Consider the following 14,510-nt stretch of genomic DNA (forward strand, 5'->3'; position numbering starts at 1 on the left):
TACCAGAAGGTCCTTTATCAAGCAAATCAGCATTTTTAATAGAAGGTTCCAGGCATTTCTCTGGAACCTTCCATCACAAACTACCTTAGTGCCATTTGGAAGATACCTTAGTGCTATTTGGACGATACCTCTTCCACCCTGGGTCCAATCTAGGGAATTTCCAGCTGAGGTTGGAAATAGAGCTACGGCACGTCCCCAGTGCCTCCCCAGTGAAAGTACATTGTGTGTTTCTGAGGAGCCATGATATATAAAGTCTAACCACAACCTCTCAACATGTATCTAGATTATAATTTAACTATTATTTAACCAGAAATGCTTGTCCTTTGTGTTTATGTGCTCTCCTCCCTCTAGCTGGGTGTGCGACCAAGCCAGGGAGGTGAGGCCCCACGAGAAGTGACTTCAGACTCAGGAAGCATTGTCCTGTCTGGCTTGACTCCAGGAGTGGAATATGATTACAGCGTCCAAGTCCTGAGAGATGGGAAAGAAATCGAACAGCCGATTGTCAACAGAGTGGTGACACGTAGGGAGAGTTCTTGTGTTTTTTTCTTTTCTTTTAGCTTTTCAAACTGTTCTACTTTTAAAAATCTGTCAATAGCACTATTTATAAGAATAGTATGGGGGGAAAATCTTATCCCGACCTACTATTTAGAAATTTGGAAGAGCGGATCCAACCCATGCCAGGTATTTTGGGGCATAAGATATGTTCTTTCCATGTCAAGAGTATTTGCAAGCTGGAAAGTTGGAAATAATTCCATTAGTAGTACAAAATAATCGTGCACCATGTTTTCATACTATGACTTCTATAATTTCACCAATTCTGGAAGGAAGGCAGGGAGGGATAAAGGGAAAAGAAAGAAGGGGAAGAAACATTCCTCTGGCCAAGTCCTTTGTGTGAGCTCTCATTTTTAATTTAACATTTTCTTTTTGCATAGCACTGTCTCCACTGACCAACTTGCACCTGGAGGCCAACCCTGATACTGGCGAGCTTACTGTGTCCTGGGAGAGGATCACCACCCCAGGTAGGACTGGGACCAGTTGGAGGGTTTCCAAAACCAAGATTTTATACTAAACCAAAGTTTCAGCTAATGTTGGTTGCATCCATACCTGTTATACTTAACTTGAGGAATATATCTAGTTTATTACTTAACTCGTACTTATTTTACTGTTAAAATTTTTGTAAGAAGTAGCTGGGTGCAGTGGCACATGCCTGCAATCCCAGTGACTTAGGAGGCTGAGGCAGGAGGATGGTGAGTTCAAAGCCAGCTTCAGCAACTTGGTGAGGCCCTTAGCAATTCAATAATACCCTGTCTCTAAAATAAAATGTAATATTAAAAAAAAATAAAGAGGCTGGGATATAGCTCAATTGATAGAGTGCTTGCCTCACATGCATAAGGCCCTGGGTTCAATCCCAAGGATTTCAAATAAAAAAATAAAATAAAGGCTGCAGATGTGGCTCAGGGGTACATTGCCCCTAATTGCCCCTAGGTTCAATCCCTGGTACAAAAATAAAAACCTGTAAGAAGTATTTTTTGCACACCTCTACTGCTATGTGGGTATAAAACTGAGGTAATTATCTCTAAGTCTGATCAGTTTATACAATCACACAAGGTAAAAGTAGCTCAAAATATCCTTTCTAATCTCCCTCTGAAGTCTAGAATGATTTTGGTGTTTTTTTGTTTGTTTGTTTGTTTTTAAATATATGAACACATAGTTTAAGCCAAAGCTACCCAGTTTCCAACTGAGTTACTCTGGTTTTGAAACTTTCTGCTGGGGAGTTTCATGCTGGCTGGCAGCTAGTCATTAATCTCCAGTCTCAATGGCCTCATCAGATGATCACAAGCCAATACAATGACCTAAATATTTTTTCCCATCCAGCTGGATTTCCTTGTATAACACTTTAGTGTTCACCTTGTTCCTAATGATAAAATAGACCCTTGTTTCCTTGTCCTTTGGAAAGTTTAACATCATCACTCTTCCACCTCTTATCTTCGGGTCCTGAAGATCTCTAGTTGTCACCATCTACTTGAATCTCTCCCTTCTCTCCCTCAATTCTTTTACTGCCCAATTTCCATGATTCCTGAAGTCTTAAATAATTTATAGACTTTTTCTAGAATGAATGGCATCACCTTGGTTTCTCTTCCTGAAAATTCCATAGGTCGAGAGAGTGTTTTGTACCATGCAGGTAAAATGGGATGGCCCTCAACAGTCCTACTGAGACTTGATCATTAAGAGAAAGCTGGGGAGAGTGGTAGGAGGAGAGGAATTTGGTCATCATTTCCCCTTTTTCCAAGATTTCCTTTCTTTTCTGTTGTTACTGAAAGGTAGCTTTATTTTTTGTAGTTGACCCACAAAATTTGTACCTATTTTGGGTGTACAGTAAAATAATTTAATACATAGATACAGTCTGTAATGATCAAATAAGCTTCTCCATCTCCTCTTATTATTTCTGTGTGTTGGGCATCTTCAGTCTCTTCTAGTTAGTTCAAAATATATTATAAATCATTATAGACTATAGTCACCCTGCTGGGCTGTAGAACGCTAAAACGAATCCCTCCTATCTACCTGTATTCTGGCACCATTTTCTTACCTACCTACCTTTTTATTTTTCTTCCTTCCCTCCTTGTTTCTTCCTTCCTGCCTTTTTTCTTTCTGTTTTTGGTAACAGGAATTAAGCCCGGGGTGCTTAACCACTGAGCCACATCATCAGCCCCCTTTTTAAAAAATTTTTATCTTGAGACAGGGTCTCACTAAGCTGCTTAGGGCTTCATTTAATTGCTGAGGCTGGCCTCAAACTTAAGATCCTCCAGCCTCCCAAACTGGCTGTCACTGTGCCCGGCCCATTATCTAACCTTTCTGTATCTCCCTTCCTTGCTACTCTTCCTAGTCTTTAGTGATCTCCATTCTACTCTCTTCTTCTATAAGATCAACATTATAATTTCCACAAATGAATGAGAATACACAGTTTTGTCTTTCTGTTCTGAGCTTATTTTATTTAACACAAGATTTTCTTGACTGTACTCAAACTCTTGGTCAACCTCAAAGGGTTGAATAGCAGTAGAATCCTTAATAAACATTCAATCTCCTTCGTAGTTCACCATGGAGTCTTATTTAATCCTCTGTGGGTCATCAATGCTCTGTGGTAACTTCCTCCTTTCTGTTCTTTCCAGGTATCACTGGCTATAGAATCACCACCACCCCTACAAGCGGACAGCAGGGTAATGCTTTGGAAGAAATGGTTCATGCGGATCAGAGTTCTTGCACTTTTGAAAATCTGAGTCCCGGCCTGGAATACAATGTCAGTGTTTACACTGTCAAAGATGACAAGGAAAGTGTCCCTATCTCTGATACCATCATCCCAGGTAATAAAAAAATAAGCTGTTCTCCTCAGAGTGGCAGTTTCAATAAGAAGGGATTAGAATCTTAATCCCCAGATGGCTGAGTGTGTCAAGTGTGTTTGGGATTTAATGCCAACCTCCCAACCGCACTTTCCAAAACTACGCAGTCAAAATGACTGTTTGGACAAAGGCTTGCTGATAACACTACTTCACTGTCTATGCTTCACTGGGATGCTCTTTGTTGCTATGAGTATGTAATGGAGTGGCAACCGTGGCATGAACTCTCTACTGTTTGCTCACGTGGAAATTATTAAAATGTCATGTGTCTGTACTCAGTACTGACGGCCTAAAAGTAATATGGTAAATGCATCCCATCGGGACATCTGTGCCTGATTTTACAGTCAGTTTCTGCTTTTAGCAGCCATCTATAAAATATTTTTTTGTCTCCATGTGTGAGCACAGATATAATGTATGGTTGACAATATCCAGTTCCTTATCTTGCAACTTCAAAGTCTTTTTTAAAATTGGAGGAGGGAAAAGAGGATGAAGAAGGAAATCAAGGCCACACCCACAGGGCATTCCTTCTTATGAATTGAAAGAAAAGACCTATCTAGGGATACATTCATTGTTTGTCCAAAATTGGATGATGACAGAATGAAATTACTGCACAGACTGTTTCCCCTTTGGCACTGTTTGGTATGTGTTTACTAATGCTAATTAAATAACTTTGATTATGAATTAAAAGATTGGCAGTGGCCTTGGACGCAAGCCTGTCTGTCCTTGGCCCGAATGTGCTTTTTTGGGAAAGGCACTTTTCACACCATACATCCATAATGCATTAGTATTATCACCATGATGTTGACATGAGTTTTGTATGAGGCAAAAACCAATTCATCAGCCAGTTTTTTAAAACCTTCATGCAAGCTTTGATTTTCCTACTGAGACAGCTTGAGATTTTTTTTTTTTAAATCATTGCTGATACTTAATGTGGATATTGTGTCTGGGTTCATGGTTTTGACATCCTAAACTGGCCTATGATTTTTAGGAATCTGAGAAGTCAAACTTTACTGTTTAGAAGTCAAACTTTACTGTTTCCAAATGCAAGAAAATCCCTAAAAGAATATTGTAACCTGTTTTATTTTCCCAGGAAAGCAAACTATTCATGATACTTAGGACATCTTTTCAGATCATTTGAAATAGATTGCATATTACCATCATTGCTTTACCATTCTATCAGTTTGACTATAGATAACCTGATATACACTGCTTTATTTTTTCCTCTTTTTTTTTTTTGCTTCTCTTTTCCTGTTGCCCCCTCTTCGCTTTGTAACTAAATAGAGGTGCCCCAACTCACTGACCTAAGCTTTGTTGATATAACCGATTCAAGCATCGGCCTGAGGTGGACCCCGCTAAACTCTTCCACCATTATTGGGTACCGCATCACAGTAGTTGCAGCAGGAGAAGGGATCCCTATTTTTGAAGATTTTGTGGACTCCTCAGTAGGATACTACACAGTTACAGGGCTGGAACCCGGCATTGACTATGACATCAGCGTTATCACTCTCATTAATGGCAGAGAAGTGCCCCTACTACACTGACACAGCAAACGGGTGAATTTTAAAAACTTCTGTGTTTGACACATGGATGGTGTTGCATGCTGCCAACAGCCACTCTGGTTAAATATGAATGTTTCAAGGGAGAAGCCAGAAATTGGCCACAGAGATGAAGACGGGAGGGATTGAGCCTAAGGAATCTAAAGCATATGCCTGACTAATTGAAGTCGTATGCAAAGAGTCTTAAGTGCACTTTCATTTAAACTGCAAGTATGCATAAAACTAGAGGAATCTAGATGTCGGATCTAGTAAATACAAACCAGCAGAGGTGAGTTAAATTTGTAGACCTAGCATTTTTTAAAAAATTCCTAACATAAATACCAAATTTTAGGATGAACACCAGTTCATGCTGAAAGGTACTTCCAGAATATGCCATTACACTCTTCCTTCTACCTCTGGATAAACTCCACCATGTTCCTTTTTTGTAGCTGACTAAAAAGCCATCAAAATTTACAGTAGAACGGAAGGGGTTGTTTTGATGTACAAGAAAAATAAACTTCAGCATATGCTAGATTTTGTTGCTATCATAAGGTAAAGGAACTCCTTTTTAACCACAGTCTGGGGACCAGCATGCAACATCTTAAAGGTTCTCTGCCCTGCATTGGAAGAAACATGCTGAGAACCAATTTGCATGAACCCTTCTCACTTGTAAGTAGAATTCACGGAATGAAATTGTGGCTATGCCATTAGATCATAGATATTTCATTTCTGGGGGACATTTAGGACCTTCTTGTCTTTTGTCTGTGTGCATGTGTGTTTGTTTTTTTTGGAACATACCCGCTATGTTTCTTTTTGCTCTGTGGCAACTTAAGCCTCTTTGGCCTGGGATAAAAGAATCTTAAGTGGTATTCATCATGTATGTAAAAATCAACCTATTTAAAAGTAGATTAAAATGATTCTTTAGAACACATCGATGATGGCAGAAAGGTTAAAGGGGCCTAACATTACTGAATGTAGTGTTTGATTTTTTAACAGTAGTCTACCATGACTTAGATTAGATTTAGATTAGACTATTTGCATGATTATGACTCTGTTTCCTTTAGGCATGAAATATTGATTTTTTTACCTTTTCAGTGGATTTGTGAGCTTTGACTTTAAAAATCATATTAATATAATCTTCCTTTTTATTTGAAACCAGCTGTTCCTCCTCCCATGGACCTGAGATTCACCAATGTTGGTCCAGACACTATGCATGTCACCTGGGCACCCCCTTCATCTATTGAGCTGAGCAACCTGTTGATGCGCTACTCACCTGTGAAAAACGAGGACGATGTTGCAGAGTTGTCGATTTCTCCATCAGACAGTGCAGTGGTCTTAACAAGTAAGCAGTCGGGTACATCTGTTGAATAAACACTAGCCTGGAGCAGATGTATTAATTCTCAAAGAGAATTAACGCAGAAGATCTGCAGACGAGCTCCAAACTAAAGTCTTCTGTAAATTCTGAAAGACGTAATACTTATTGCTATCTCAATATACTGTTGATATCTACAACTTTAGTGGAAAACCCTAAAAGTAATGTTCCAAGACTTCAAACACATTCTGCTTTCAACTAAACACATAAAATAAGTGAATTTCAAGAGAAATTATTTGACTAAATCTAAGTGTTTAGAAGAGAAAAAAAAATGAAGATTGAAAATAGTGTCCCCATATCTGTTGTGTTGTCATTTTTTCTTGTTAAAGTATCAGCAGATAATCTACTTATCATTTGAAAACTTAAAAACAGTGACTGATTGCTTGGGATAGATCAGGATATTGTGAGGACAGAAGTTTAATTTGTACTTCAAAAAGCATCTGTTGGCAGGATTTCTCAGAAGGCTGAGGTCCTAGAAAACAACTGACATTAAACAAGTTATGGAAATTGTCTCTTTCTAGTCCCTGCCATTTTGAAACAGAATATTTTTTAAAGAAAATAAGAGTAGGCTGCAATGAGGTGCTGTGTTTCACATAAACATTTCTTATTATATTTCACTATTGTGGTACAATGTGTGAGAACATCAAAGATTCCACATAAGCAGAAATGGCTTACATTTAGGGACATTCCTCAATGATGGTCTGAAAACATCCTCTTCCTTTCCAACATGTTCTAGAAAGCAAAACACAAAGAAAGGCAGCTATGTGTGACCATGATCTTGATTTCTTACTTGCTGGCTGGTGAAAGAGAACATCCTTATATTTGCATGATAGCGTCCACAGCACTATTTTTGTTGTAGAGCATTCTGGAACCATTGGTGACCTCATCACCTGATATACACTAAACCCTGCATTGCATGTTGGTTCCTGCTCAACCAATACCTATTACATGTTCATGTGTTCTAAGACCTTCTGGTCCTAATGCTATGACCTCAAGGTAGCCATTTCCCCCTTAGAGAATTATTATTATCCTGTTTTAAAGATGAAACAACTGAGGTCCCCAGTTGTTAAGTTACATTGCCTCTGGCAACTAGGAAGGAAGATGTGAAGTTCCAGCATTTAGCCCTCCCTTCTGGTCCTTTTCCAAACCTTGTAGGACCCTCTGCAGAAAGACTGAAGAGTCAACAGTATATAGGGGAATGAGGGTATAGTGAGCAGAAGTTCAAAGGTTGGAAAGCTTCCTCTGTACCCTTTGGCTATATCAAAATGGGAGAAAGGGTTACTCATGGATGTAGGCTAAACTTTTAAAATATATTAATATGGCTCAATTGATTGTTATCCCTTTATCACGTTACCCTTTTCCAATAAAGCTTCATTATTAAGACCATTGGTCCTGACCTGGGTCAATCACTGAATGATCCTGGGCAAGTCATTTAAAAATGATCATTTCTGTTTGCCTCAGCTTTCTTCTTTGTAAAGTGGGGGGCGGTTGTCACCAACCAAACGTCCAGTGGTACTGGTTATATTTTTTTATGTTAAATGTAGTGAAGGTTCCATAAGTTAAATATATGTCAAAACTTGTCAAACTACATATATTAATATTTGCAGTATATTGTGTCATTATAAAACTGCTTTAGAAAATAGTGAACCACCATGTAGAGTCTTGGGGAGGGCTCGGTGATCACCCATGATACCATAGCAGTTGTCTCCTGTGCTCCCAGTGGTCACACTATCAGGTGCAGATAGAACTAAGTCATACAGAGGAAGAACTTAGGACAGGGCTTAGAGAAGACTCAGGGCAAGGTGACCCTTCATCATCACCTGCTTACAGACCGTCTCCAGGTATCCATGTTTACATAGTTGTAAGTAGTTTGCAGGACTAAAAGCTTGTATATGGTATCGGTTGAAATAGTCCCAGGAGTACTTTGGTTTTTCCTACCTTCAAGCACAAGTGTAAAATGAGTCTCACTTGCCTCTTCAGACCTCTTGCCTGGGACTGAATATTTAGTCAGTGTTTCCAGTGTCTACGAACACCACGAGAGCATACCTCTTAAAGGAAGACAGAAAACATGTGAGTCTTGGAGCAACATGCTTATCAAGTAGCTCTTGCCTACCGATTTTAAAAAAACAAAATGAAACACTACTTCTAAATATACACCTTGTCTTTTGTGGTGATTATGGTGTGGGCAGCCTTGTCATTACTTTTTCTTCAGTGGTCTTAAAAATTAAAAGACACCTCACTCAACAATTAGTAATTTATAATTAGCAATTCAGTCAGTGACATTCTACTCCTGCTTCCACAGTGGACTGAAATTAGTTCAGAAACTTTGCTGTCTATGCTTTAAAAAACAGAAAAACAAAAACAAAACAACAAAATGAAACTCCCAAGAAGAATATCTCATAAACTCTATTATTTTAGAGTTACTGGACATTTCTTTTCATTATACAGTATGTTCTTTCTTAAATATGAATGCTTTTAATTGTTTTCCCTTAAAAAAGCCTATTTTAGTGTGTTTAGTTCTTCATAGTCCAAAAAGGACTTCCCAAAAGGAAGTTGATATATCACAATTTTGTTTGAGTATAGTATTAAATAGAATTAGTGAATATTTCAACTCAAATAAAAATTTGCTGTAAGTCCCAGAAGGGTTAAATAATTTGAATATGGGTTAAATAAAATGAACACTGAATTCTTATTAATTTTCAAAAGTTCTCAATTCATAAAGGATTACCTGCATTGGATCTATCCAGGATAATGTCTTCAGTTTTAGAAAATTTATGTCCAGCTTCATCACCACTAACTCTGTTGACAAATTAGTCTCTTCTTGGGCACAGAAAGCTTCTTTGGTATCTTCTTTAACTTGACAGTGGGCAGATCTTGTCTTACTTTGAGAGATACAGGATGGAACTGGACTATTTGAACATTGAAACACTTGAAAATATTACTTCCCACAGTATTTTAAACACTGGTCTTCAAATGTGATACAGAGACTACTGTAATGATGTGTATACATAACAGGGATTGCTTAGAAAAAGAAAAATGCATGAATTGGCTATTTTGAACTGAGAATATATGATTTTGAAATTCATCTGTGGCTTTGAATCAGTGCCTCATAACCTAAGATTCAGGGCACTTCACTACATTGATGAGAAATGATAAAAAGTTGGGTGGATGTAACTCCCTCCCACCTTCCTCACATGTTAAGCTCATGGTATCTTGTCTTTTTTCTTCCCCTCTTCCTCTCATGGGTGGAAAATATAGGTCTTGATTCCCCATCTGGCATTGAATTTTCTGACATCACTCCCAAGTCTTTCACTGTCCACTGGATTGCTCCTCGAGCTGCCATCACTGGCTACTGGATTCGCCATCATCCTGAGCATAGTGCTGGGAGATCCCGAGAAGATAGAGTGCCCCCCTCTCGGAATTCCATCACCCTCACCAACCTCAATCCAGGCACAGAATATGTGGTCAGCATTGTTGCTCTTTATGGCAGAGAGGAGAGTTCCCCCTTGATTGGCCAACAGTCAACAGGTAACTTGTAGTCTGTTCTTCAGAGCAACCCAGGCTTTCCCATACAGTCGGTACAGTCTATGAAATAACTTAGCTTTATGTAGGCAGAGTCATCTTCTCCCCCCAAAATAGATCATGGTTAAAGACACAGAGAGGCCAGTGAGAGAATGTGTGGAGGAAAATCTCCCTCTTAGAATATAGTGAAGAAAATAATTTCTTTATCCCAAGAAATTTCTCACCTGATTTAGATATTTATATGTTTATAATTATAAAAGTTTTATTTAAAATACAGAAAACCATTTCAAAGTTCTCTTAAAAATATAATTTTAGTATAATAGTGTCATTATTCTTGGAAGATAGATGCTGAAGCACTTAGGGGAGAAGTGTCATCTTGATGTCTCTATCTTAGTCTGAAATGATGTTAATCATTTTAGGTTATTAATGTTAAGAGAGAAGCAAATGTTGCAAATGTTTCCAAATAGTAGACACTTAAGAGGAGGACAGGTGGCTATTCATTGTTATTATTTTTGTGACTTTTCTATGGTCTTACTAAAATAAAAAGTGGAAGGAACAAAATCCTTCAATAAACTTGAAACAATCATTTTATCACAATTTGAATAGTCTCTTAACCACTTTCCTTGAATTGTTCATAACTTTTAGTTCTACTAATTTCATACAGTATTTACATTTTTGTATGAAAGAAACCTAAAAATGATGACCTGGAAAATGAGCAACGAGAATCCAATTATCATTTGAAAGTTATGGATGTGAAGATTTGTCCCTCGTATTTTCTAGTTTCTGATGTCCCAAGGGACCTGGAAGTCATTGCCTCCACCCCCACCAGCGTACTGATCAGCTGGGAAGCCCCTGCTGTTACAGTGAGATATTATAGGATCACCTATGGAGAAACAGGTATGTTGGCTACTTGATGCTTCACATTCTTAAGCAGACCAAAATCTGCTGTGAAGAACCCAAAAGCTCAAAATGGACATAAAATTAAAGTAATTTTGGCAGCGCACTTGCAGACACTTGTCTATTCCATGAATACCTGGACTCTGCATATGATATAGTTGGTTATAAAATCAAGAGAAAAAGTTGATCCAATACAACTAGAAGAGGAATAGCAGAACTGAGGAAAAAAAGATTGTCAGTTCACAAATATATTATCACTGGTCAAATATGATTTTTAACTTTTTCTTCATTTTACTTTTCTGTATTCTCTAATTTTTAGCATAAAAACATTCCATGAAAAAACTTTAAAAGGATGAAGGACATAAAATACTAGTTTGAGTGAGGGCTTACCTCTCCTCCCTTTTAATATTAATCTACAGCTTAGTAACATTTCAAAGTTAGAATGTTAAAATAACATTAATTGCAATTTTCTCCCTATTTTATATACTTATGAAGGTTTAGTATGTGTATAAATACACCTTCCTGTCCAGGATTTATTAATAACACTCTTTAAAGGGGAATAAGTAATAAAATGTGATTTACATACTGCTTTCAATATGTTAATTAATCAGTAATGCCCAAGTAACTCTAAGCCCCTCACATTATGGACTAATCCCTTTTCACACAGGAGGAACGAGCCCTGTTCAGGAGTTCACTGTCCCTGGGAGCAAGTCCACAGCTACCATCAGTGACCTTAAACCTGGAGTAGATTACACCATCACAGTGTATTCTGTCACTGGCCGTGGGGACAGCCCAGCCAGCAGCAAGCCAATTTCCATTGACTATCGAACAGGTACAAAGTTCTTTTCTGGAACAACACAGGATTATTTATTCAGAAAACTTTTACAATGTTTTCCCAATATATTTTCCTCACTGTGAACTTGATTTCCTTTCTTTCTTCTTCTTTTTTTTTTCTATTCTTTTTTGCTGGGGATCAAAGTCAGTACCTTGTACATGCTAAAAAAGCACCCTACTACTGAGCTATAACCCCCAGCCCCGGTCTTTCTTTTTAATAAGACAAAATCGTTAGTTAACATTATAAGGCAAATATACAAGGAATGACTTCAAGAGCACAGATTTTTTAAAATGTGTTGTTAATTGATATATCTCATGTGCCTCCTGCAAGAAATAGGCAGAAAGATAATTATTCAATAAATATTTGTTGAGAAAGAAATGAATGTATTGATAATTATAGGAAGACAAACACCTACCTGGGGTGTAGCTTCTTTGTGAATGAAGCCATCATCTTGAAAACATTTGTAATGAACACCCCACCCCTCAAAGCTATCTCTTTATTCTTGCAAAAGAAATACCTGGGAAAGGTTAATAGGAATAAGAGATCTTTGAATATGTACCAGAACCAAAGATAAGGACTCTTCTAGTCTTGTCCCCCAGGACTGGGCCTGTACTGGTTTCTTTTTACTTTTATTTGTAGAAATTGACAAGCCATCCCAGATGCAAGTGACTGATGTTAAGGATAACAGCATTAGTGTCAGGTGGCTGCCTTCAAGTTCTCCAATTACTGGTTACAGAGTGACCACCATTCCCAAAACGGGCAAAGGACCATCACAAACTAGAACTGCAGGTCCAGGTAAGAATAACCCTCTTGTCACATACAGCAGGATGAACAGAGTAGGACAACATAATTTTCCTTCTTTACTAGATGGCCACCTTGTCATGGGGACCATACATTTCATGCCACATGTCATGGTTGCCCATTCATGAGCTCAGGACTCAAGATCATTTCCAACTTACTTCACAGTAGCAGTTTTAGGATACACACATTTCTGGTTTTACATGCATGGTTCTGTTTAGTGACATGGGCCTCTTAAATTACCAGATCCATCTTTGTGGTTTTGTTGGTATGCACACCAAGAAGAATAACTGACTTTTTCAGATTCTTGTAGATCTGTTGTTTTTATATTTATATAAAATATTTGTGAAAATAGGATCTCAAAGCAACCTCAAAATCAAGTTAATTTTCTTTCTTCCTTTTTCCAAGAGCACCATCATTCATTGTTGAGGGCATCATATTAAGTTTTTGACCTTCTCCTTGAATGTGATTTTATTCCAACATGGGAAATTGTATTAGCAATAAACAGGTGTGTCCAAGAGGAAATTGATATCTAACTCCTTGATATTTTCATGACAATTCTGCAACTAAAAATTCGAGACCACACATGCTTACTGTCAAACTCCAGAAGTCACTTGGATGACTTTATAGTGCATAGATGCTACATTTGCTTTTCACTCCCCTTGCAGATCAAACAGAAATGACCATTGAAGGCTTGCAGCCCACAGTGGAGTATGTGGTTAGTGTTTATGCTCAGAATGGAAAAGGAGAAAGTCAGCCCCTGTTTCAAACTGCAGTAACCAGTACGTAACAAATGTGTGGTTTCCTTTTCTAAAGTCAAATTTTATTCTTGGGTCTGAATGCCCTCTGCATGTCTTTTGCATTTTATACAGAGGTAGAACCAGCTTATTGTTTAGTTTGTATCTTGAGCTGAGTCCTTGGCAAACATTTTTCTTTCTTCCTGCCAAGTAGTGAACGTACAGGAAAGAAGTTGTGGAACTACCATAGTGAATTGCTGTGCTTTGAATTTCTTTTGCTCCAGTGGCCTCAGCAAAATCTTATTTGCCTATAGCAAATCTACAAAATATTTTGCTAGGACCTTTTTTTCTATGACTGGATGGTAAAGTTGAATAAAGTATACATTATGAAGTTACCATTTTTGGAGGACTGTGGCTGGAAAAACATTTCATATGAATACTTAATAAGAAAAAAAGAAGAGTTTAAGAAAGCTTATAGCGATCTGAATGTAACATTGAAAATCAATATTACCACTTCCAAGGCATAGAAAATCCAGGTCTATGAGACTAACATTACATTGCAAAACAAATCTTAGTGGAACATCTTTAAATCAATGCAAGTATATCCCCAACGTGGGGACATTTGCAGAGTGCCTAGGCATCTCATGTACACCTATTTTGATAAGTTATGCAACATCAAATATTTTCTAAACCAAAACAATTTTAGGCAAGTGTCAAGTAATTTTCCATTGACTAGTGGGTTAATTGCAGTGTAATTCATCAAAGAAAATGGTATCTGCAAAACTGCTTTGCATGTTATAAAAATGCTTATTTCACAACTTGCTTTTCACATGACCTCTTACCATTAATTTGCCTAACAGACATTGATCACCCTAAAGGACTGGCATTCACTGATGTGGATGTCGATTCCATCAAAATTGCTTGGGAAAGCCCACAGGGGCAAGTTTCCAGGTACAGGGTAACCTACTCGAGCCCTGAGGATGGAATCCATGAGTTATTCCTTGCACCTGATGGTGAAGAAGACACTGCAGAGCTGCAAGGCCTCAGGCCGGGTTCTGAGTACACAGTCAGTGTGGTTGCCTTGCACGATGATATGGAGAGCCAGCCCCTGATTGGAAACCAGTCCACAGGTATCTTGGTAATCGCACCACCAGGGTGCTCATGGGAGCAGTGACTTTAAGCCTTGCTGAAAGTCTACTTTATGGGGCTATTCATTCCCATTTAAGGGGTAAATAAATAAATAAAATAAACAACCCTCTTTAGAAAAGATCCTCTTTAAAGAGGAAAGAGGAAAAACAGTCAATTTTAGGTGGTATTAGGTAAATAAATCTGATGAAAAGAAATATTGGAGTAGCTTGGCTTATACATAAGGCCATGAAACCAGACATCTAAAGATGATACTAAAATTGTGGATATTTCCGA

At 38.0% G+C, this 14,510-nt stretch overlaps 1 protein-coding gene across 1 annotated transcript in view; it reads left to right on the forward strand.

Moving 5' to 3' along the window:
- Nucleotides 1-14,510, forward strand: part of LOC143386535 (fibronectin-like) — a 36,275-nt gene that overhangs the window by 6,287 nt on the left and 15,478 nt on the right. Inside the window, 13 exon segments of the mRNA XM_076841570.1 lie at nucleotides 352-520; nucleotides 933-1,019; nucleotides 3,168-3,359; nucleotides 4,674-4,907; nucleotides 4,910-4,945; nucleotides 6,087-6,269; nucleotides 8,280-8,369; nucleotides 9,558-9,827; nucleotides 10,602-10,718; nucleotides 11,386-11,550; nucleotides 12,193-12,348; nucleotides 13,020-13,133; nucleotides 13,949-14,218. Of these exon segments, the coding sequence (XP_076697685.1) occupies nucleotides 352-520; nucleotides 933-1,019; nucleotides 3,168-3,359; nucleotides 4,674-4,907; nucleotides 4,910-4,945; nucleotides 6,087-6,269; nucleotides 8,280-8,369; nucleotides 9,558-9,827; nucleotides 10,602-10,718; nucleotides 11,386-11,550; nucleotides 12,193-12,348; nucleotides 13,020-13,133; nucleotides 13,949-14,218 (2,083 nt within the window).

This window comes from Callospermophilus lateralis, unplaced genomic scaffold (genome assembly GCF_048772815.1).
Source record: "Callospermophilus lateralis isolate mCalLat2 unplaced genomic scaffold, mCalLat2.hap1 Scaffold_116, whole genome shotgun sequence".
In the NCBI taxonomy this organism is placed as follows: Eukaryota; Metazoa; Chordata; class Mammalia; order Rodentia; family Sciuridae; genus Callospermophilus; species Callospermophilus lateralis.